Below are 24,695 nucleotides of genomic sequence, written 5' to 3' on the forward strand. Positions count from 1 at the left end.
TTTTTTTTTTTTTTTTTTTTTTTTTAATGTATAATGAAATATGACATAGTCATATTTGGGCAAGAACTAATGCTAGAGTTTTTTTCTAATGTGGTCCTCACACTCACTTAGACAGATGTTTCTGTTGATGGAACTTTTGTGAATGTTGGGGCAGGAGGAGTATTAATAAGGAACAGATTAAATAGAATGAGGAGGGAACTGAATCTGGCAAACTATTTCTTCCTCTGTTGGGTGAATTCTGATGAGCTATGATTTTTGTCTTGACAGATAGGTTAAAGTTTTGTGTACATAGTACATAGGACTGCAAAAGGGAATAAATGCATAGAAAGGAATAGATGGTGCTGAAGACAAAACATCCTTCATGTACACATTTTAGAGCTGTGAGAAGGTTGTTTCATACTAACTCTAGCCTGGTTCTAGAATACCTGTCAGTACTTAGAGCACCTCTCCTGGTTTAGTTTTGTCTGAGGGAATCCAGTTAATGTGCCTGAGACTGCTATGAAGCAAAGAACAATTAGTGGGAATAACTTTTTTTATTCTCTTTAAAATTGCACTCTTCATCTAAACTGAAATACTAATCTAGACCTACCATAATACAGATCCAGAACTACCTATCTTCACTTTTAGACTATACTTACTTTGTCATGTGTCTCAAGTCTTTGTCATCTAACCAGCACAAAGACTTCAGTCTTCATGTTTTATAAATTCTTAACTTTCACCTTTCAGATTTAACAAAAACATCTACCCTCCTGAAAAGCAGCATGTGGTACATGAACTGTCTTATTTACTAAAATAATTCTTGCTCACTGTCATTGTGATCCTTGTTAATGCTGTTCCAATAATGAAGAACCTCACAAAGCAATATTGTTTGTTCAGAAAGCTAAGATTACTATGAATATAAAGACAACAACTACATGACTGCAGACTTAATTATATTTTCCTTGCCTGTCACGGCCTTTCTCTTTGTGTGTTTCTTTTGAAATACTGATGTCCTTGCCTTCTCCATTCTTGATTCTCATTCATGAATCTTAGGAGCTGAACTCTCTTTGTTATCATCAGCCCATTTTTAATTGCAGAGAATAAAATGTTCCTCTTATGACTTCCAATTCATAGCTTTAAAAGTCTAGGCACTAAAGGTAGTAAATTAGTCTGACAACAAGTGTTTTAAACCAGTATAATATCATCTGCACTAGGATTTTGACAGTACAGTCACCAAAAGCTATTTAAAATTCATATTCCTGAAAAATATTACAATTCTATGAAAATATCACCAGAAGATGTGGTCATATTTTGATTTTTTTTTTTTTTAATTTATACTTTTTAAACACTTAACACTTTTAAAACTTCCTAGCTTTTCAAACATTTAACATGGTTAACATTTAGCATTTACTCACAGTGGAGGTGACTGTATGTCCTTTGAGGCGTATATCAGCTGTGTATTTTCATGTCATTAATTTATACCAAAATGCTTCTGCTTTTAATTTGTAATATAATAATATCTAGGGGGATGTATCTGCACTACTGCATTATTTTGATAACCAATAAAAGGAACATGCCCAGTGGCAGATCATCTTTTCAAGGGTGTTCATGATCTACACCATTTGGCTACTTTTACTATTATCTGTCTTCCATCCTCCCTTTAACCATAACCCCCCCCCCCAAACCAAAACTAAAATAAAGACCATTTTCTTGTGGCTCTGTCAAAGATTTTAGATTTTTGATGCTAATGATCTACAAACAAGAAACTAAATACTGGTTTTAGATTTGAAGAAAAACTATCTTTTTGCCATGCCTGTCTAATAACTATAGGCTCTCGCTGTTGGAACAGGCTCTCAGATATTATTCTAACATTTTTATATGTACATACTGATTTCATATGCATTTCTAGTTTTCTTCTGCATTAACTTTTCTCCTGAAACATAGTTCCATGGAGCAGGGGAGTTATCCTTTCTCCTGAGCATATTTCTTTACAAGTCTTTCTGCTGCTGTATTTCTGGGTTTGTCTATTGTTTGATTTGGTTTGAGCAACATTCACCTACTGATTAAACCTGGATTGAACCTACTGATTAGAACTGGAGAAATTCCCATGAAAAGTTGCCTAAATGAAGTGTTACCTTCCAGAGCTTACACAGCATAGAGATTTTCAGCTAGAGGTAATACCCTGAGTTTCTTCTTCTTCTTTCTTTTTTTTTTTTTTTCTTTTTTTTTTTTTTTTTTTTTTTTTTTTTTTTTTTTTTTTTTTTTTTCCCCAAGAGTAATTATTGAAATGAAATAATTGGGATTATAATATAAATTGGTATCTAAAATTAAGTTCTGAGCAATTTTATAATGTGGTTTTCGTGGGGTTAAATATCTGTTTACAGTATGGCTAAATGCAATGACTTGCTATAATGAAGTGTAACAAATACCATAGTAGGCATGAACTGCACTTTACTCCTTTTGTTACCATAAAATTATGCCTAAGATATTTCTTAGGTATTCACTGACCTTCTACAATACACTTTTTTTTTTTTTAAAAAAAGACAGTACTAAGAGTAAATTTTTGAAAAAGAATTACACCTACATTATTTATTTTTAATTTGTTCTTCTCTCTTCTTTGTAGATGTCCAGAGATATGATAAAGTACAGCTCTGCTCCGTCTTCGTGCTGTCTCAAAATGTGACCCCGCTCTTCCTCTTCCTTTCCATTTTTCTGCAGAACAGAAGTGATTCTCCATTAAACACTGGGAAATGGCACTTTAACCTTTGCGAGATGAACTACTGACATTTTAGACTTTGTTAGAAACAGGGCTAGATGTAAACATTATGCACACCTTTCTTTAGTTTTGCTTAATCTTTTGCATTTAAGAAAACAAAATTGCTCTACTGAAGGGCACATAAAAATCACTATAAAGCTTTAACTGTCAAATGCCTTCACACAACTCAGAAGCAATTAATTGCAACATATGATTTCATAGATTAGAAAAATGTACACTTTACTCTTTCAGAAAATTAAATAGTGCCTAGTGACCAGAGGTAAGCATGACTAGGAGTAACCACTTAAGGTATTCCTACTCTCTTTTCAGGGAAAGAAAGCCAAAAATAAAACTCATGATGGCTTCTTAAAAACTATCTGACTTGTACTAGGCTTCCATTATGTCACAATATGCTAATTTGCAACTTGCTCATTACTAATATCCAGTTCTTTTATTCACATGTTTAGATTTCTTTTCCTACCACATGGTCACTGGCGTAATCACTTGTCACATTCCTTGGTGACATGAAATCCATTAAGAGTAAAGACTGAATACTGTTTTGGAAAGGTCTGTGGTCTTTCCATCCATTCAGATGTCTGATTGCCAGTCATGGGATCAGATTTTGTTCTTGCTTATACAGAGGTAAATTCCAAGTACATCCAGTGACTCTGATGGAATTACAGTGAATTGATGACAGAGTAAATGAAAGCAGACATTTTGTGATGTGTTAGGATTAAGAAAAAAAAAAAATAATTATGGGAATAAAGGAAAAAGCTGTCTGTCAAACAGTTTAATTAAAGTCAATTCAATGCATACAAATTAAAGGGGGGAAAAACCCACAAAAACCAATTAGCAGAGCCAGAAATTAACAGGCAAAATAGCTACATCTTGACACCTGCCTAGAAAAGCAAGAAAGACTTGAATAACAGAAGACTGATGTATTTTTGGCTCTGCAACACAAAACCATACATAACAAAAAGTGCAGGAAGCTAAACTTTCCAAATCTTTTAGTGAAGAACATTTCATGTAATTAGTGAAAGAGCTCTATCCAGTTGAGGATTTTTTACATGTCAGTAAGAAGTGTGGAGGGGGGAGGGAACCATGAAAAATGGTAAAGAAAAAATGTTGCACTGCAAAACCAAATAGCTACTCAAAAGTTTGAGGAGGCAGATGAAGAAGCCCTATACTTCCTAATCTCCAACTTGGATGTGGTTTAAAGAGCTACAACACCTACAGGTGCCAGCTACAATGAAGAAAGATAAAACAGAAGGGACGATTTCAGAATATGCTCAATAAATGAACTTTTTTTTTTTTTAATTTTATCTCTCAATCATTAAACCATTTAAAAGTCTAAATTTTAAAAGTATTAAATTTTGGGTGAGATTAAAGTGCTTATCTGTTTCTCTGAGCAAAAATGAATTTAAGTCTATTGGATCGGGTCTCCACTGTAATATTGGACAGCTGTAGTAGCCTGTTTTTCTCATATGACTTTGAAATTCCCTTTAAAACTATTAACAGGCCTCTCTTTCTTCCCTTTCTCAACCTAAACTGCCATTTTGGATTAAGTGATTCAGTTTACTGCCTCCCAAACTAATCAATAAAATATGCTTCAGATCTACTATGAGACAGGCTGAGAAAGTGGGCAAATACCTTTTAAAAGTTTCTGGCCAGTGACTCTTTATCTAAAGGCTTCATTCTCACAATGTCTCATATCTAATACCTCTCCATGTCCTTAGTCTACAAAGCACAAGATAGTCCATCCTGGTAGGCAGTAGGTATAACAGCCTAGGCAATGTGATGTGTTGTGAGACCCACAGTGAGCCATGTTGCAGAAGACAAGCGTGATGCCTTCAGGTGGAGTTTCTTTGACTACTTTCAGCAGCCCCAACAATACAAGGCTTCTCCTGTGTGGAAGTGGAGCTCCTACCTCTGGTCAAGCTTGAAGGCCTTCTCTTTACCCCTCCTAGATCTCCTGCATCCTTTTTAAGTAACTCCTTTTTTGAGAATAACAACTTTCTAGATATGGATACACAATTGCCTGACACAATAGTGTAATAATGCCTTCAGTTCTTTTCTTAATAACTCCTAACATCAGATTTGCCATTTTCTTATATGCTGAGTAGTGAGCTGAGAGCTGTCCATAACTCCATCTCTTTCCAGAATGGCAATAATTACTATGGAGAGAGTCAATGGACACATATTCAGTTAAAGTTTCTCTTTTCCAATATATTTGATTTTTTTATTTTCTGTTCACTCTTTAATTAAATAAAAACAAGTTCCTAGTAAGACATGAGGCACCATTCTTCCACTTAGAGTTAACAGCAAGTGTAGGCATAACTCTTTTTTTGTCCCATTGGAAAAAAAAAAAAAAAAAATCTACTCCTTAGGTATAAATCAGGAAAAAACCCTATAATTTCTGTTAAGGTCTACTAGGTATATGCTGCCCTAGCAATGAAGAACTGTAAACTCAACTTTACTGACCAAATTAAAATGAAATCTATATCTGTTCTCCTTCAAAGCACATCAGAGTAGTCAGACAATAGCATCAGATATGGTTTATAAAGTTCTCATTTCCCAGATAAAGTATGATACATTTAAATCCTTGAAATGTAAAATAATGTGTTTAATCATCAAATAGGACATCAGGCTTACACTGTTCTTTCAGTCATGAAGTTCAGGTGGTAACAAATAAAACATATCACAAGTCCTTCCTGAGGCAGAGCCAGAGGGGTGCTCAACTCATTGTCAAGGGAGCCTATTCCAGCTCCTGGGGATCTTCCTTCTCAGGACAGCTGAGAGTGTGACAGAAATTGGCTCATGGCTCAGGAACTCGTCCACAGGCACAGGTAAGCTGCACCTGAACAGAACCTTGCTCTTGTTCTAGGTGTCCAGCCTCATGCTTGGCTGTAATTGCACAGGCATAGGAGCTTTCTTGGAAAGTAAATCCATCACATACAAACAGAACCACCATAATCTTCTTGTATAGTGGACTCAAGCTGTCTACACTGAGTAACTGTGATGTGCCCCACAAGCATTATGCTCACTCCACAGCAGACAAGCTGCGTCATGAGAGAGACCATGAAATGCATTGCTTTACAAATACTGAAATAAGCTAACCTTCTCTGGCCAGAAAGGTTGTACGTTATTGACAAAAAACTGTCTCAGCCTTGGTATGTTTCTCCATTTTTTCACATCATTAACTTGTATCCCTTCAATAGAACGACCTTCACTTTTTCCTCAGGTTATGCATTATCACAAAGAAATAGGCATTAATTACTACTTAGGTTTTCCTCTGGTGTGAATACCCAATGATCTTGTAAGCAATCATCTCCCATTCTGATCATGGATCGTTATCACACTATCACAAGTGTGTATGTATGTGAAAGAGAAAATTAATGTCTAGCATTTATTTCATAGTACACAGGAAAATCTGAATGGTTTACTTGTTTTTACTAAAACAATCATAAATTTAGGGAATGAATAAAAGCAACCAGCACCTCTCAAATTTAACCCAAAACACAATATACTGACAATATTGTGAATCAGAAGGGTGAGGTAAAGTAGTTTGAGGGATTAGTCCTGGAAATACATGCACACCTGAGTAACTTTATTCACAGAAGTTGGTTTTACCAAAAAAAAAAAAAGTGACAGTTATCCTAAAGGCTGTGAGGCTGCAAACTTGGACCTCTTAGCAGTATTTCTGTGGTTTTTTGACTCCTTTGAGTGCAGTAGCCATTGAAATGATGGAGTTCACCACTAGGGACAAGACCATAACCATCTGCAGATTTTTCACATATTCACAACCACATTGGCTCCATACTCAAGGTTATGCTGCAGCCCCAACTACTTGATTGCCAGGGCTGTCCTTTTTGCTTGCCAGGCTTAGGATAAGATTGATTCAGACACAATGACTGTCCTCCCTCTTCAAACAGTATAAATATGACCATTTCAACTCATGACATGCAGCAAACCTGACTGTCCATGTGGGCAAAAATAAGAAAGATAATACAAATGTAGCTATCTTTAAATGTTTTGCAAGGAAGAGTTGTGAGAAAAGCAGTGAGCAACAGTCAGATGGCTCCAGATTTACATGGACAGTCATCACTACAGTGTCTGCTATCTGGAAAAAAAAATAATTAAGATTTATTTAATAGTGTAGTGTATATTTTTATTAAAAGATTTTCATAAAATAATGAGATTACTTCTTCTTAGCTCTTTTGAGGTCCATGAGCAAGTATGAGGAATAAATAGTTAACATTTTTATTCTATTACATTTTACTCAGAGGACTGGATAAGTTGACAGAGTAGCTAAGGACATTTTTGTTTATTTCATTATTTACAAAGCTGAAGTCAATCATGAGATGAAACAACAGGTAATGGCAGCTCCCAACTAAGAAAATTTATCATAGAAATAATATCCTTATGAATGTATGACCTAGATTTCCTTTTGAACAACAACAAAAAAAAAGGTAGAGAAGGTTAAATGGACTTTCTTCATTACTAAGTATCCAGATATGGACAGACTTGGAAGAGATCCATGACGCTGCTCCGTGTACATGCTGGAGCACTGTGAAAAGGCATAGTAACCAGGTTAATACTGTCTGACTTCACAGACTATTGTGACTTCACACTATTGCTGGTTGAACCCTTCCTTCCTCAAAACACAGAGGGAGCGGCATGTTCACATACCTGCATGACCTCTCCTACGGTTGTATTCTGAAGTCAGGCAGGGAAATAAACCTCCTCCATTACCTTTCTCGTGTATTTCTCTAGAATGTCATAACCCAACACTCAACCCAATTGCACAGAGAGATGTTGTTACCTGGGATATCTTACAAGTACTAACTGTTGCTTTTTGGTCCTGGGTTCAGTGAACCATTCATTAATCTTATAACTCTATCTCTAAAAGGCCTCCTGTAAGACGTGGAATCAATATTTTTTAATTCCTTTTAACATACGTCTTGGGAAACCCTCATCACTTGCATCATAAGGTAAGGAAAACCACAGCAGAAAGTCTGACCTCTGCATAGACACTCATCTATAGCCCACATGCCATAAAATAAATACAATGATGTCTACAGAAAACCTTATGTTACTTAGTCATATTCAGTATCATTAATGCAAAATACACTTCATAGTCGGGACTAAAAAAAACCAAAATCACCCAAGGAAATTCCAAAGGAGACAACTGGAGTAAAGAAATACAAAAGGATTCTGAATGAACACAAAAACCCCTTCAAAAACAGATTGTATGAAAGGCTGGTATAAATTGTTCTAAACTTTTTAAAACCTCTAGCTAACTTTCTGATTTTATTCTCTAGGGGACAGCACACCAGCAGTTGTCAGTAAAAGAGAACTGACAAAAGTCCTTTCTTTGTTATTAATGACAGAATAAAAGCATTACCATGGGCAACAGGCTGCAGGAGGTCTGTTGGTTGCATGACACATTCTTTCTGTCAACAACCACCAAATATTCACAGAACTGTTAGCTGTATGGTGCATCCAGGCTATCCTCTAGCTGCTTTTTCATTCTGTTAACTAACTGCTTCAGTAAGATGTACTTAATGCATATAGCAGCTGAAAAGCTGTCAACATTATTACAGAATATTTTTAAAGGGATCAATTTTACACAGAATCAATTGTATGATTTTAATCATTTTAACATTGTGCCATCAAAGAAAATTCAGCTTTGAACAGGCAAAGGAGCAATAGTATATATTACTACTACTGTTTTATGGATCGGAAAGACCTTTAAAACAGTAGTACACTTATGAGATAAGAAAGTCTTAACCACATTTTGGGTTGCTGACTCTCCCATCATTACAAAAAAGAGGGTAGGGGGAAAAAGATACACAAAGACCAGAAGAAGGGATCTTTCTCCACCTCCATTTTGATGGTTGATGGGTGTGCACTCATAAATAAATCAATCAATCTTCTTTTTCAGATGCCAGTATTTGGGTCTATCTCATAAAACGCAGAATTAAAAAAAAAAAAAAAATCCAAGTAGACACACCTGTCTTCAACTACTTCTAATTGAGAATCAGTAGAAAACTCTGAAGGTGAATTGACTTTAAGTCATTTTCCAATTTATTAATACTATTGTGTTCTCTCAGTTTTTACCTAAAAATTTACAGAATCTCTTATAACAAAGTAAAATATTCCATCTCAAAAATAACGATTTGATAATTGTGTAAAAGTTTATTTACCAGCTTATTACTACACAAGTAGAGTCATCTCACAAATGGAAAAATTGTCATTTTTATTATACCACCAAATCTGAAACATGCTGTAGCTCTTGCAGAACAAAATGTAGTGTTGAATTTGCAGCTGTATCATCATTTATTCTTTCAGCTGTTTTTGATGTTATTCATCTCCTGGAGCAGGTTGTATTTCCCACAGTAAATGCTAGTTTATGGCAAAGTGACAAGCTCATTTATCATTATGAACAAAAACATAACTAATAATATAGAGAATATTTGAAATATTTTTTTAAAAGGCCTTAGATCTTAAATATTTCCAGTTATGGATGTAGTATTTAAGGACATAATCTCAGTTAACCTAAAGGTTTTATTTTTTTTCTTTAATTCCATTAATTAAATCACATACTTTAATTACTGATATTTTGTCCTCCAGAATATTTGAGGAAGGTTATTTGTAATCTGAGGTGATCATAATTTCACAATCATTGATCTTTGCACAAATTAATGAAAAACAAAAATTTGCAGAAAACTTGGCAATAAACTCTAACTTTGCTCACTTAAGTGAAAATGAATATATACACCTGAATAATTTCTATTTTGTAGTGAAAGGAAGTCTTCCGTCTTGTTTTCTGAATATATCCATCTATAATTCAGAACCAGATCAGTCCCCTATAAAAATGTTTTGTGGTCAGTGCAACTTGCTCTGAGTTAAAACAGGGAGGAAAAACAGCATTTTAAAAAAATTTAGAGTGAAGACATATAAAAGTTCAAAGACCTATAATGTCTGTGTATACGTTTCATGTAGTCATTGAAACATCCAGAGAGTATCTCTGATTATCTCTCAAAAAATGATATTTTCAGACTATGAATGTGACTTGCTATAAACCAAAACTGTTCTACGACCTTAGTTTAGAGAGTTAGGATGGATGGTTGGCAGATGTAAAACTGTCTTTGCTACAGCTAGGCAAAACTCACCTGTAATAAATCTTATTTGCTCAGTCTTTATAGGACCTCGGGGTTGCTCTGAGGAGCTACGGCATGAACAACGTTCAGCATAACTACAATTACAGGTGAGTTCTGCAAACAAAGTCCCCTTATCTGTGTTTCTGAACACAAAGTACATATGCACTATTAATTTTAGTCCTCGTAGTCTCTTAATAAAATGTAAGATACCAGGCTGTGTCTAGGCATGTGAAAGTCTTTAAAGACATGTCTTCATTTTCAGATTTTTTCCACAGAAATAAGACATTTATATACAAAGGATTTCAAACCCTCTACCTCCACAGAAACCCCTTCCTCTACCCCTCAAAAACCCACCAGCCACAACACAACTCTGAAGAGCTTTTCTAATTGACAAAGTACATACTAAATGCATTCACTGTTTCTTCCTTGCTTTCTGTTGTCAGCCTTATATGGTTGAGCTAGCAAACTCTAAAAGGAAAACCTGAAGATATTTTCCAATGTTTGGCATCAACCTAGTCCAACAAAAAGAAAAGTAGCAAAATTAAAAACCAAACCAACCCCCCAAAAAACTCTACTCCCCCCCTTGATAGCTTGGTTTCTAGGGAAATCTAGAGGTGATTTCATGAATTTATCTAGGAACTCATGAGTCAATGAACTATTTGGTTGCTAATGCATATATTCTCTCATCCTTCCAGGATATCCCAGAATATGGTCTGCTTCTCTGCATTTGCTCAAGAATCAGAGTTTTCTTTTTCTCATTTTCACTCTATATATACCACAAAGGACAATTTCCCCTCACCTTCAGAGTGTACCCTGTTCCTCTCTGAGAGCTGCTGTAACGGAACTGCCACTCACTGTTAACACTTGGTAAAAAGCTAAGGTAATGGCCATAAAGATTGATATTTCTCAAAAGGTTCAGGGCTCAAATACAACTTCTCTGCTTGCAAAAGAAGATGAAAAGGAGAGAGGGATACCATCTATGTGCTCACATGTATCTGCAGGAACAGAGAGTAGAAAGGCAGCTCTATTTTCATCCCCTAAACTTTTAGCACTCATGCACTGACCAGGAGGAATGAAATTTTTCTTTACTGAAGGCAGAAGAGATGTAGACCCTTCCTACTTTGATGGTCAGCCAGCAGTAAAGTCATTCTAGAGAAGATGTAACTGAGTCATTGAAGAATATAGGCTTCCCCAATAAATTCTTCCTTTGGGCAGTGGGAAAATTGGTTTAAAATAGTGCTTCTATCCCACCTCCTCTATTAACAGAACTGCATGGTGCCTGATGCATTTTGAAACAATTTATCTGCTTTGAATACTGTACATCTACGTGACTAAACATCCTCCTCTCAATATCCTATCTCCTGACAGGTGTAAGGAACTTCAAAACAAAAAGTTGTGCCCTGAATATTCACTTGTGTGGCTTGAGCAGTCACAAAGCAACTGAAACAGTAATTAAACAGAATAAATCAATGTGCACATTGCAGAATTTCTTAGAAGAGCCCATCCCTTCCCCCTAAAAATCTGGAATCCAAATGTTTGGCCCATGGTATTTCACTTCTGGCACACTGAAAAGAACAACGTCTCCTTCCAACAAATGATGCATAATCAAAATATATCTATTTTCTTATAAATTTGTATAGACCTAAGGATTAATAAGAAGCCAGAAAAAGCTAGCCAGTTAAACCATAACACTGCAGGTTAGTTTAATCCATGGTGGGTGTATTCCACTTTTAATTAATATTATTATTAAAGTGTCCTTGCCAATAGGTAGGACAACTTGGCAAGGAGGTCTTCAAACTAGGAACAATATGGGGAGAAGATGATGACCACAAAGAAGTGAGGAAGTGGTGAGATGGACTAGTACGTGGCTGGACTACTGGGCTCAGAGAGTTGTGATCCGCAGTATAAAGTCCAGCTGGATGTCACTCAATAGCATTATGATTGGGGCACTGATCCTATGGCAAATTCATTAATGACCTAGAAAATGGGAAAGAGTATGCTCTAGGCAAGTTTACAGATGATATGATTTGGGAGAAAGTACTTGTTACATCAGATGTTTGTGCTGCAAGAAACTTCAGAGGGACCTTGACAGTCTGGGTAAATGAGACAACAGGAACCTGACTGAGTTCAACAGAGGAAGGTACAAAGTCCTTCACCTGTGAAGAATAAACCCATGCACTTTCACCTGAGAAGAATAAACCCATGCACTAGGAGAGGCTGGGGGCCAACGAACTGGCAAACAGACTGTCGGGCAAGGACCCGAAGGTCTTGGTAGACACCAAGTTTAACATGAGCCAGCAATGCCTTGTGGCAAAGGTGGCCAACAGCATTGCAGTTGGCATTAGGAAGAATGCTGATAGAAGGTTAAGGGAGGTGATCCTTCCCCTCTACAACACTGGTGAGACACATCTGTAGTGCTGGGTCTAGGTCTGTGCTCCTCATTGCAAGAGAAACAGGGACATACTAGAACACATCCAGTAAATGGCCACAAAGATGACCAGGTGTTTGAAACATCTGACATAAGAGGAGAGACTGAGAGAGCTGGGACTGTTCAGCCTGGAGCAGAGAAACCTCAGGGAGGGATCTTATCAATGTGTATAAGTATGTGATGGGGGGAGGTAAAGATGACAAAGCCAGCGTCTTCTCAGTGGTGCCCCATGAAAGGACAAGAGGCAATGGGCACAAAAATTAAATATGTGAATATCATTTAAATATAAAATAATATTTATTGACTTTGTGAGCAGTCAAACACTGGAACAAGCTGCTCAGGAAGTTGATTCTCCATCTTTCATGATATTCAGCACCCATCTGGACGTGGTCTTCTAGCTGACCCAGCTTCAAGTAAGGGGCACTGGAGCAGACAATCTCCAGAGATGCCTTCCCACCTCAACTGTTGTATGATTCTGTGTTTACTATATATTGCACACATTTATATAATAATGCTGGAATAAAGTTGAGAAAATCTGTCCTAAGATAATTGTTTTCAAAGAGATAAAAATTTTCTCAAAGAAAAAAACAATAGAATTATTTTCAGAATTAGTTGAATTCAACAGGGGAATTTTAACAATAATTCTAACATTACTACTCTACATCTATATAACCCATAATATTATATATTTGCATACAGATTAGAGATATGAAAGTAGTCACAGACTAATTTAATTTCTTATTTCCCTACCTGGATTCTTGTAATCTCACTAACTTCCAGCACATGTCCAAGTGTATTATGGAATGTTCATATGCAGAAATGAAAAAACACTGACCCAGCCATACCATATTGGAGTGCAGATTTGGAGGCTGATATTTTCAGTTTAATCAGTTTTCCCCCAAAAGGACAATGGAACTCTTAATCAGTTTATCAGAATATAGCTCACTATGAGTCAGGATGCTAAAATAAATCTCCGATAAAACTAAGAAACAGTTTCAGAAGGAATCACTGTATTTATAAAGAAGATTTTTTCCTGTATATTAGAAAGACCATCAGTTTGGTTAAAGACCCCAAGTATAGGAAGAAAAGCTGTTGAGTTGCTTTCCACAACAGTAAATGATTATAGGTATTTTAAGCAGATGGAAAGCAGAGTGAATTTCTACAATAACTTTATAGTTAGGGGAAACCTGTATTGTTGAAAGCATGTTACCAATATTGAAAAGTTGAGGCCCCTAAGAACACTACAATTAAAAGGGGCATGGGGGTGGAGGAGGGGGATGGTAAAATAACTTTAAAAAAAACAAAACCAAACCAAACTGAAGAAGCCATATGAGAGTTCGTGACTGTCACACACTTCTTAAGGACTGCGAAGATTCTAAGGCATGTATTTTTGCGTTTTTCTTAGATGATGGTCTTAGGACAAAGTCTGCTCTTCCATAGGTTGATAGGGCTGATTTCACTGGAAACTTTTACACAGAAGAGGAACAGAAAGAAATTCTGTTAAATTTGTATTTAGAATGAGACATTCAAAAGAAAAGGTCACAGACGACATCTGACATTTGGTCTGGGTAAAGCAAAATCAGGCAAAAAAGTGGATATTTGAAAGGTGCATTGGCACGAAGGAGCAACTGAAGTTGTGTGAACAGATGAGATAAAATAGATAAGAAAATGCAGCAAATCAAAGAAGTATCAACTCCTGAGGTCTGCAAAAGTAAAAAGACAATCCACAAGAAAAGAGAGGCCAGAAAATCAGGAGATAAATGAAGGTGTCATGAAAGTGCAAGGAGAACAAGATTTTACAGAAGAAAGAGATGGTATCAAAGGTAGGAAAGAGGGAGTCTGGAGAAGACTTTTGGAGGTGCAAGCCGTGATAGTATATTACCATATAGTGCTGGTGGAATGCCAAGGGGTCCACAGAAGACTTAAGAGAAAAGCAACATGAAGGAACTTTTATAGAAAAACTTTCTAAGAAGTTTGAAATAAAAGGAGATGGAATATGACTATTAATGTTCCATACAAATTATAAGTCTTTTATGGGCAGAAAAAATGAGAGATAGACTGAAACAAAAACATTAATACAACAGACTTGCATGGGCAAAAGAACTTCACACTGAGCATGTTTTTGTCTAAGCTTTCCTTCTTATACACAATCTAACTGAAAAAGATATGCCAAAAAAATCAATAGAAAACTACAAATAATGGCAATTATAGCAAGAGTTGTCTTTCAACTCCAAGTATACTAATTAGCTGATTTTTGAAAAGACAAATTCAGTAATCTTAAAAAAAAAAATAAATAAAAAAAAAAAATTGCAATATTAACTGTGAAAATAATATCCAGCGATGTGTATCAATCACTTTGCAGTGGATGTTAATCCCTGAACATTAAAAAAGATCTTTAATAACTTGAAACAAAATGAAAACTGAATTTTCTGTTAGTATTAGGAGCATCCTACATGCCTGATAGTAGTTATGGTCTAAGTAAAGAAGAACCAGTTACTTCTAGATGTTAAACATTCTGAAATTTCATATACTGAAGCAGTTGTATAGATTGTACTGGGAATTCTCTCTTGGCAATGATGGGTTGACATTCACCACTGGAGGACTAATTAATCAACCTTCATAGGAAGAATTTGAATGTTACTCGATGAGAAAACATACCATTATTTTTGTATAGCCAGGCACATTTACATAAAAGATAAATGCTGGAATTGTCTGTCAATATTTTGAATAAATGGTTAAACCTTGTTTCTTATCTCACTATGTTATATGAAACAATGTAATCTGGTAAAGCCCCACACTAAGTGCTACTTTCTTTTGCCATGATGCAAACAAGTATCACCATAGCATAAAATGTTTGCCATGGTTTTAAAATTGGTATAAAGGGAAGGAACAGCCAAGTTTCAGCATTGTGCTCTAAAGAGTACATTATGAAATACAGCCAAAAGCCAATATTCATAAGCTTATTGAATGGGCATTTGCTGGTGTACTGTAGCTCTGCATAGGCGTGTTCTTCTGTCAGTACACAGTAGGAAGAGTATTAATTTTTAAATGTGCAACAAACATGAGTTAAAATCTGCTTAGATTTACAATTTGACGTGAACCCACATCAAAAGCTGAAGATCATTTTAATCCATCCTAAAATAAGCATACAGCTATAATATATTTATCAGATAAACAATAGCTGTCATTTTACAAGTAATCAGTGATATACTTCCAGTCATCACTGGCATACTAAATGTGATTTCTCACTAAGCGTATCCTGAAAATTTGCATCTCTCATAAGGTAAATCATTAACCTTGATAGCACAGATGTTCTGACAATCTCTCTTCTACATGGCTCCACATATCATGTTTTAATAAATTAATTTCTTAAAACTTTTGTAAGAGTAAGGGGTTTTGAGGCTTAAGGAGAAACTAGATTAAATATATTTTAAATATTTTACTTGAGAGGAAGTAACTGGTTGAAATTGGATGTAAGAAAAAGCTGAAAAATGTACTTGTGTGCTACTTCAAAGCCTTTCTTCAGTTTTCCAGCTCAGAAATTCTCAAAAATGTTCAGTGAAAAAAAGTGAAGGATGCAATAAAAAAAAAAAATCAAAACAAAACAACTGCAGTATTCAGGGCTTGAAAAGTAAGATAAAGGTGAAATTATTTGTGCAAATATACAAAAGAGGCAGAGATAGTTAGCATAAACTTGATTTACAAATATTCAGAAGCACAGGGAAGCCTAATATTTTCTGTTTTAATGTACTAAAATTTTGTACAAGAATACTGAATTATATTTCTCTGTAACTGAATATAACTATTTTATTGAAAAGCAAGTATTTTAAATTGGAAAAATCTGAATATTAGTTGTTCCGTTACTTCAGAAACCCATAAGAAAAAAAAAAAAAAAAAAAAAGGATACGCAGAGATTATATGGCTATCACAGGGTGAAAAATTTAAATAAATCCCATAGTAGTACCAGACTGGAAAATTCAACGGTAATGAAATTTTACAGAATTCTGAAGTGATTCTTTCTATCTAGTGAGAAACGTTTTCTAGACAGTTTTTGTGACACTGAAAAATTGCAAACCTAATGGCTCTTTATACCTTTACAAAATCTAAACCTGGAATAAGTTCACTGTCCTTGATACACAACACAGGCCAATACTGACTGCATAACCTGCATCCTCCCACACTGTCTTTGCTTTGTGGTTAGCAGAATTTAGCAAAACTTGACTATACTATAGAGTTAAAATTATTTTATGGCAGCTATGAATCATTATCATATGACAATCTCTTTCCAAATTCATGAAAGAATCCTTGCATTGTTTCCTTTCAGAAGCAAAAAAGTGTGAGAACGTATTTCTTACACTATTGGGTATTTCTAAAGACATATAAATCTTATAATTTTATATAATATAATGAAAATTAGATGACACAAGAATAGTCATGCTTCTCAATAGGTAAAATAATTTCTAAAGTTGCATGCTTTTCTCATGAAAAATGTGGAAAAAAAATGCATTCATTCATCTCGCAGCCATGCTGATATCAGATTCACAGAAGGAATGGGTGAAAGGTCTAGCTTTTCCAAAATGTATCTCCGTAAATACAGAAAGCAAATAAAATAAATCATAGTGCAGTAAAACAAATTGAATTTTGAGGACAAAGTACTCTGTCCCCTGAATTCCATGTTTACACAATGTGGACCAATTTGTAAATATAAACATTTACAAATAAGAACTTCAACAGATTATTTATCCCTCTACGTCATGTATTAATTTATCCTTTGGAAAGCTAGGAGGTCTCCATATAGAAAAGTGTACATGAGACAGAGACTTCATAGAGATGCAACTCAAAAACTTAGCAGTGTTGGTTCTTCAGTGTTGCAAATCACACAAACCTTCCTTTTTGTCTTCTGCAGCAATCTTCACTTTCGTGTCTGTTATATCTTTGAAAGAGGCCAGAAAGAGTACTACATCCCCTTTTTCATTCTTTATAGGAACAATATCCAGTAGGCACCAGAATGAAGACCCTGCAAGGATAAAGAACAAATTTAATTCAAACAGCTGTCCTTTTGCAGAGAGATGGGGAGGAAAAAAAAAAAAAAAAGCTAAATCTACAACTAATGTAATTCTAAAAAATTCTTATTTAGGAGGTCAGTAGACAGGGAATCACAGATGTTCAGCTCATGTAAATCTCTTTGCATCATTGGCTGAAGCTCAATAATACTGCTTTCTCTAGAAGCAAGGCATTAATTTAAATGCAAAATTTATCTACAGGGATCATTAATAGAGTTTAATGAAGCTGCTTACTCCTCTGAAACCATGCTCTTCTTTGAATTCTCAACTGATGTTGCTTATTTTACTGGAATAGCTTTCACTTTGTTAACTTGACATCTGAAGCTTACATGTTTACTATAGAATCATTCTACCTTAATCATCTGACTTGATACTCATTAAAACCTCTTGACAGAAGACCTGATAGTCAGAGCATCATTCCACTAATTCAAAGGTATTTAAACTAATCAGACATCAGACTTAGAATAGAAATAGAATTAACTCCTTGCATCTTACAGATGGTGTGGCTTATAATACCACACATCATCTGTAAAATTAATATCAGCTATCTTCCTTACTCTCTGTAATGTTCACCTTGCTAAGACTTAGACGATGCTGAGTTTGCCAATATTTTTAATTCATGTTAACCTTTCTCTGCCCACACCTGCTACATAATTATACGCCTTAAAAATAAATTGTTACCATTGTCACTGATTGTGTCACATCCTGTTTGCAAGGGATGTTGTTCAATTCCAAGTTTGTTGTTAATGCAGACCACTCAGAACAGAAGATAATAAATGCCTAGGTGCTGGTAAAGCACTGGAAGTATAACAGAGATCTCAGCAAACATCCTAGATCCGAATCCCATCCATTCTGGGATAATTCAGCCCAGTGTCAGGCTTTTGTCTTTATCATGTTTTTTGTCTATCAACACTAACTACCTCCACCCACCATCAGCCTACTAATATTGTTTGCGAAATATGTAAGTACTGCTACAGAATTACTCTTTTAGTTTTAAATTTTTTTTGGACATGTCTTTACACTTCAGCAATCATGTTCCTTTCCAACATGCTATTTTTGGCATTCATTTCCAAGCACAAGTCTACTTTCATTCATCATATAAAGAAATGGGAATAGTTCCCTGAATACCCAAAGCCACAGCTGACTACTGGCAAATGATCAGCTAAGCTTTGGAGGGGTGCTTATGAAGGAGCAAGTAGATTAGTCACTTCCTACTCTATTCTCTGTCTTCTGAACTCTGTAATTTTGAAAATTAACTGGACACAACAAGATCCCAATTCAGCTTTCTAATATAAATTTCTAACTGTAAGTTCCCTGACTGCCTGTTGAAGGCTGTAGGCAAGCATGACAGGTGAAACAACAGCTTCCATTTTGAAGGACCACCACAGTTGACAGTGGAAAAGTATGCTTCAAAGGAAATTCATCTGGGCCGCTCTGTCCCGGTCAAACTTTCCAAGAGGCAGTCAGGCAGCTCTGAGAGTAACATTACTAGTTAAATCAGCAGGTAAAGCTTCCACTTAAGGTATTTAAAGATGGGACATGGAGAATTGGGAACAGGAGGAAAGAAGACTGGAGGAGGAGACAAAAATCATGGGAAAAAGCAGACTGGCTTTATATTGTGTTTAAATATTCTCATTTTGAGATCGAAGACAACAAGCAAAGAAGCCCTTCTTTTAAAAGAAGGTAGAAATGATATCAGAAGCAAGGTATTTTATTGTTCCTTCTTCCTTTTTAATTTTCCATTCTTAATTATTTTTTTTGTACAGATTTGACTCTTTTATCAAAACTTATGGGAAAACTTGCTCAGCGGTGTTACTGTCAGAAATGTTAGAGAGTGCCACCACCCTATCAATCTGAAGTGATATATTCAAAGATAAGAAGCATTAAGAAATTTTATTTTTCTGTTTAAAAACAGAATCACAGATCTCTACAGACTATCATTATGACTCTTACACTGGCCAAATTCTTACTTGTAAAATTACATTCTCCCTGGCTGCATTCTAGTAGTGTTTCAGTTGGACAATAAGTCACTCAACTCTTTCTTCTAAACAACACCAATAGCCTTAATGGTCTTTTAAACAGCTGTTTTAATGTCCTCCAGAAGTAGAAGCATATTTTACACTTTTCAATTGTTTCATGTCTTTTCTACACACACACACAAATTACTCATTAAGACTGCTTCTGGAAGAAAGTTGTAGACATCAGCCATGTTCAAACAACCCTAACTCAGTTATGCTATTATAAGAAGCACATCTGGTAATATTATCTGAAATCATAGAACTGTAGGTTTAAGAAACCATGTTTATTGTAACATGGTTCATCATCAAAAATTGAGAAAAATCCATTTAACATTTCATGTTTTAATGCATTCACTCTTGTACAATGAAGTATATTTGAATTTTTTGCAGGTGAACACAGGTCACTGAAATTGTTCCACTTCCTGTCACCATTTAATGTCATTTGCTGTTTCTCTTCAATCATATTTTCTCTCATTACCTGTCCTCATTCTACTCCTCTGTAAATATTTCTGAAAATATTTTGAATAGGCAAAGCAAATATGCATAAAAAATTGTATGCACCATTAAGAAAAGATATCCAATACATGCACAGGTTACTTCTCTCCTGAAGAGTTCCAGGCTATGGCATGGTGGAGCTGCCAGTCTTGGCATTACTTATATACTCCAGAAGACCCAATCTGAGCTTGTTGGTTTGTTTCTGCGTTTTGGATTTGTTTTGTTTTGTTTTTCTACCTTTACTCTGAAAGGAGTAAATGAATACAGTGTACTCTTCAGGACTAGAGGAGATGGTGCAGTTTAGGTCAGGACTAGGTCAGTATGTGCTTGCACTCTGTGAAGAACAGAAGGGTGGTATCTTTCACTATTGAGAAGCATTCTTGGAAAAATACAGTGCTCCAGTGCAATTCATTATATATCTTTTACTGAATGCCAGCATCCTATAATAAGACAACAGAAGAACTTTCTACTCATTAAAAAAAAAAAAAAAAAAAAAAAATTTTGTTACAGTTCTTTTGAGTGCACTCATCTGTGAGAGAGAAATTCCTGTCTTGCTTCAGATGGTGCAAACAAAGGTCTTCTGTATTGTCATGAGTTGTCTATCAAATAAATATCTTTTGGAGGTTTATTTATATACAGACCCTCTTTATTGCTCCAAGCCACCACTCTTGAAGGAAGACTCTAATCTTTATACTGCATTATGAACTGAAGGTTCAAGATATATTTTAATATCCTCAAGGCTTATGTAAGCACATCACAGGGAAGGAGAAAGAGACCAAATGAAGCATAATCTTATCACAAAGCAATTTGACTATAGTCCCCTTTATATATACATAAAAAAGAGAGTGCTTTATGGTCACTCTTTCAACCACGCTTTCTACCTTTCCTCACTCTGACAGCTGAAAGTCTGTCCTCAGAGTGAAATCAAAACAAAGGTCAACAGACCAAGGAATTTAAAGGGGAGATTTTATACAAACCCCTGCCATCAAAATGCCAATAGCTTTCAGAGCCACTCATTCCTTTCACTGGAACATAAGACCTGCCTAAATGAAGGAACAGACTCAGAACATTAGCCCTATTGGTGAGCAGTGTGTACTCACCATACAGTAATACTCACTCAACCTTTGGTCACCTCCCACCCTAGACAGAATGGAAATATCTGGTGGATATTTGGGTATTGCAGGGTCATCATAATATAGAAATGGAATGGGATTACTGATAACCAGCTAATTTAATTATTTAACAAATATTTAAAAAAATATATAAATATATATAGGAAAAAAAAATTAACAAAATAACTATGTTATGCACCCATCTGGTCAGAATTTTAATTGAGCTTTTCTGCAGTAAGCATCTTCTTAGCCACATATATTCCTATTAATTACTTGGAACCAGTGATACTGATGCAAAGCTATATTCTCCTTTTGCTCTTGACAGTCTGGGAGTAGTTTTGTTCAGGCAGACAAGCCTAAAGCTTCCTTTTTCTGTCATGTGTCAAATATTAGTAGTTATATCCACTTCCAGACCTTCACTTCTTCAGGATCTTGCTTACCACACCACTCTCCAGACAGACACCGAACCAGATTGCATTGTCCCCTCCATCACTCAAGGGCAGAAAATAACAAATGAACAAATTCCTGTAATTTATCTCCACCTCTCTGTGGTAAAAAGAGGGATTAAGATGCAGAGCTCTTTCACAAAGCTCTGCATCTAATATTCCAGACTAACCAAATGCAGTGTTTCATAGTGTAAGAAACCAAGTACCTGAAGAAAAAAATGAAAGTTTAAATGTTTTGCATATTAGATATACATATTAGTCTTGTGACACAAAACAATCACTCTTCGAGGAATAATCATCATGATATACAAGTATAAGAGGGCAGAATTAGGCTGCAGAATGCATCATAAATCTGTCACATTTCTTTGTTTCAGTACTTGACTAAGTAAACTAAATGTTCTTTTACATAGATGCAAATCAAACTTAAAAAAAAATCCAAACAAAAACCCCCACCCAACAACAACAATCAACCACCATATTTCCAAGAATTTGCTATGTAAAAGGCAAAGATAAAAATATTTTCACATAGACAGCTGTAATAACTTGTCAACAAGGTTGATGCTAAGTCTTCAGCGCTGCAACACAGTCCCATTGACAAGAGTTACTTTCAATTAGCAAAATAAACCTGCTGTTGGATACATGATATTGCCAGAGAAGTTTTAGCCTCATCATTTCCAGTTTCCCACTGCACACTCTAAGACTGACAGACCAGGATGACGAAGACTTTGCCTAGGGAAACCAGACTCTCATTAGTTTATACAAAGTTTTCCAGCATCACTGATAACGTTTTGTTTTGAATGTTCTGTGGTTTTGACAAGATGTCAACAGTTTGTTGAGGAGTGCAAAGTGCAAACAAGAAAACAGTGCTTTAAAAAAAATACAACTGAACTAAACAGAAAGGGAAAGGAGATGAAAGAAAAAGTATAGCTATAATTAGCTATAATTTCTCTCTTGTAAATATCCCAACTTTGACAACGATCAATTAACACACCTAATGCAAATTTTTGCTGCTTTAAGCAAAATTCTTCTGCATCAGGTCTGCAGAAATCACATATATGTATTAACAATTTTTTTTTCCCCTTTAATTCTGCTCCTGTAGATGACAGCCTGTGTGCTTTGGCCTAGGGACAGTTTTTGGTCTGATAAAATTGCAAGAAAACTAACAACACATAAGGGCTATTAGGTAATTGACTTATATGATCACTGATGGTTGTGTTAACACTTCCATAGGACTAGTAAAGAAAGCTCAAGAACTCGTTTCCCAAGGCTCTGTACGGCCAACAGATCATGCTTGTATCCTACAAATGACTCTCCCTATGTTTTAACAGCCAGTGTAAATGCATGCCAAAATATCTTAAACCATAATACAGTGATATCCCAGGAACTAGGTAGAAGAAAAGTGATACATAAGATACCTTAATAACAAAGCAAAAATTGCGTGTCAGTATGAATAAGATGGTGTTAATTCTGCAGAGCTGATTTAGAAACTTCCATTAAAAATATGCCTGCATGCCTCTGTATAGGCTGTGGAGTACTACATGAAATTATTCAAATTTATTATATCTCATCAGAAAACGTGCAAATCCCTCCTTCATGTGTTTCCACCCTCCTTTTTTGGGCCCAACTACTTCAACCTATGCTCTGTGCTCTCTACTGCCAAGTGACTCAGTGACTTGTATGTGATGTTACCGATCATGTCTAACTTCTGCCATCACTGCCATGATGGAGAGAGGAAGAGAGGGAAAGGGTGTTCTAAGAGAAGGCACTTTTCAGCACAGCAATCTCCTATCCTTGTCTCTCCTGCAAACTGTCAGTGTTATGCAGAGAGAGGCTTAACTCGCCACCTCAAAGTCTCCATTTATTACTATGTGAACACAGACTACCTCTATAACAGCAGGTCCTAGTCTGAGTGTGTGACTTTTCCAACCTTAGTGTTCTTTATATTTTTTGTATGCAACCGCTAAGTACAGTCTGAAGCGCACATTTTACACAAACTAATTTATGAGCTCCAGCACATCTACATTTCAGCTTGGTTTACTCAGCTTTCCTGTCTCTATAACTCCACTATCTTTCCTTCTTAATGAAACTCCGCTTCAAAATCCTTTAGTTACATTTAAGTTTTCATTGAACAAAACCAGAGAAACTAAGCAATGCTTGTTAAAACCATGTGACATACATTATCCTTATGTGTACTACTTCTTGTCTGCTCTAATTTCCTTTTTCTATCTCCATCCAGATTAGAAAAGAAAACTGCATTTAAGGAGATAAATACTTCCCTGATGTAATAATTTACCAGGTTACATTTATAACAATTAGTAAAATACACAGGATTATCTAAAAACTCAGTTAAGTCAATGAAATAAATACATTCTGTTTAAATGCACAAAGAATCAGGGCAGATTCATATCAGTCTGCAACTTGCTTTTCCTCCACCTGCAATTATCATTACTCTGTCACGGTCATAATAATGCAAGGCATTCAGCATTTGTCAGCTAAAGCCTGGGAAAGTACTAATTGAGACAGTCTATTGATGTAAATGAATATCCAATATCTGTAGTTAAAGTGGGAAAAAGCCTCAACAAAACAAAACCAACAAAACCCAAAACAAAATACTGTTTCTTTAATATCTTTGTATGGACTGTTTCAGAAAAGTCAGGCTCAATCCTTTCCTGAGCAGTCTAGTCTTTACTGTCTTCAGCTGAATTCAGCTTTTTTCATTGCTTTGAGTTGAGCAGTCCCAAAATGAATAAAGTTTGTTTTCCCTTAATTACTATATTTTTCAAAGCCTATTGTTAAAACTCTGCTTACAAATTATGGTCCTTATTCCTTTTGGAGTTTCACAGATTCTAATCCAACATGTAGATGTAATCACAGAAGTAAATACAATTTCTCAGTGTACTGAGAGATGTACTTCTGTCTCTTGAAAAAAAAAAAAAAAGCAATAAGTTTTCTTAAGCTAGGATGATCTCTTGTATACATATATGTATGCATATGTGTATACATATTTACACATATACACATATATATTAAAAACCATATATTTACACACACTTTTTTTTTTTATTTCTCTCGGTTTCTTCCTGTAAGCTACCTAATATTTTTGAAACTGGTATTTTGGTATCAAAGAAGTTATAGCTCACATTCGTCTAAACAAAACTATGTTTTCAAATGATGTTATTTTGCTTTTAAGCTCATTATTTTATTCTCTTAAGGAGAAGTTTCAAAAATAACATGAA

General features: G+C 35.4%; 1 protein-coding gene across 1 annotated transcript in view; it reads right to left on the minus strand.

Moving 5' to 3' along the window:
- The window catches only part of KCNH8 (potassium voltage-gated channel subfamily H member 8), a 133,368-nt gene that overhangs the window by 98,351 nt on the left and 10,322 nt on the right, over positions 1-24,695 (minus strand). The window contains exons 2-3 of the mRNA XM_026842982.1: positions 17,211-17,342; positions 2,570-2,691 (exon numbers count right to left, since the gene is read on the minus strand). Coding sequence (XP_026698783.1) covers positions 2,570-2,691; positions 17,211-17,342 — 254 coding nt within the window. The remainder of the gene's footprint in view (positions 1-2,569; positions 2,692-17,210; positions 17,343-24,695) is intronic.

This window comes from Athene cunicularia, assembly GCF_003259725.1.
Source record: "Athene cunicularia isolate RWA chromosome 2 unlocalized genomic scaffold, athCun1 chr2_part1, whole genome shotgun sequence".
Classification (NCBI taxonomy): domain Eukaryota; kingdom Metazoa; phylum Chordata; class Aves; order Strigiformes; family Strigidae; genus Athene; species Athene cunicularia.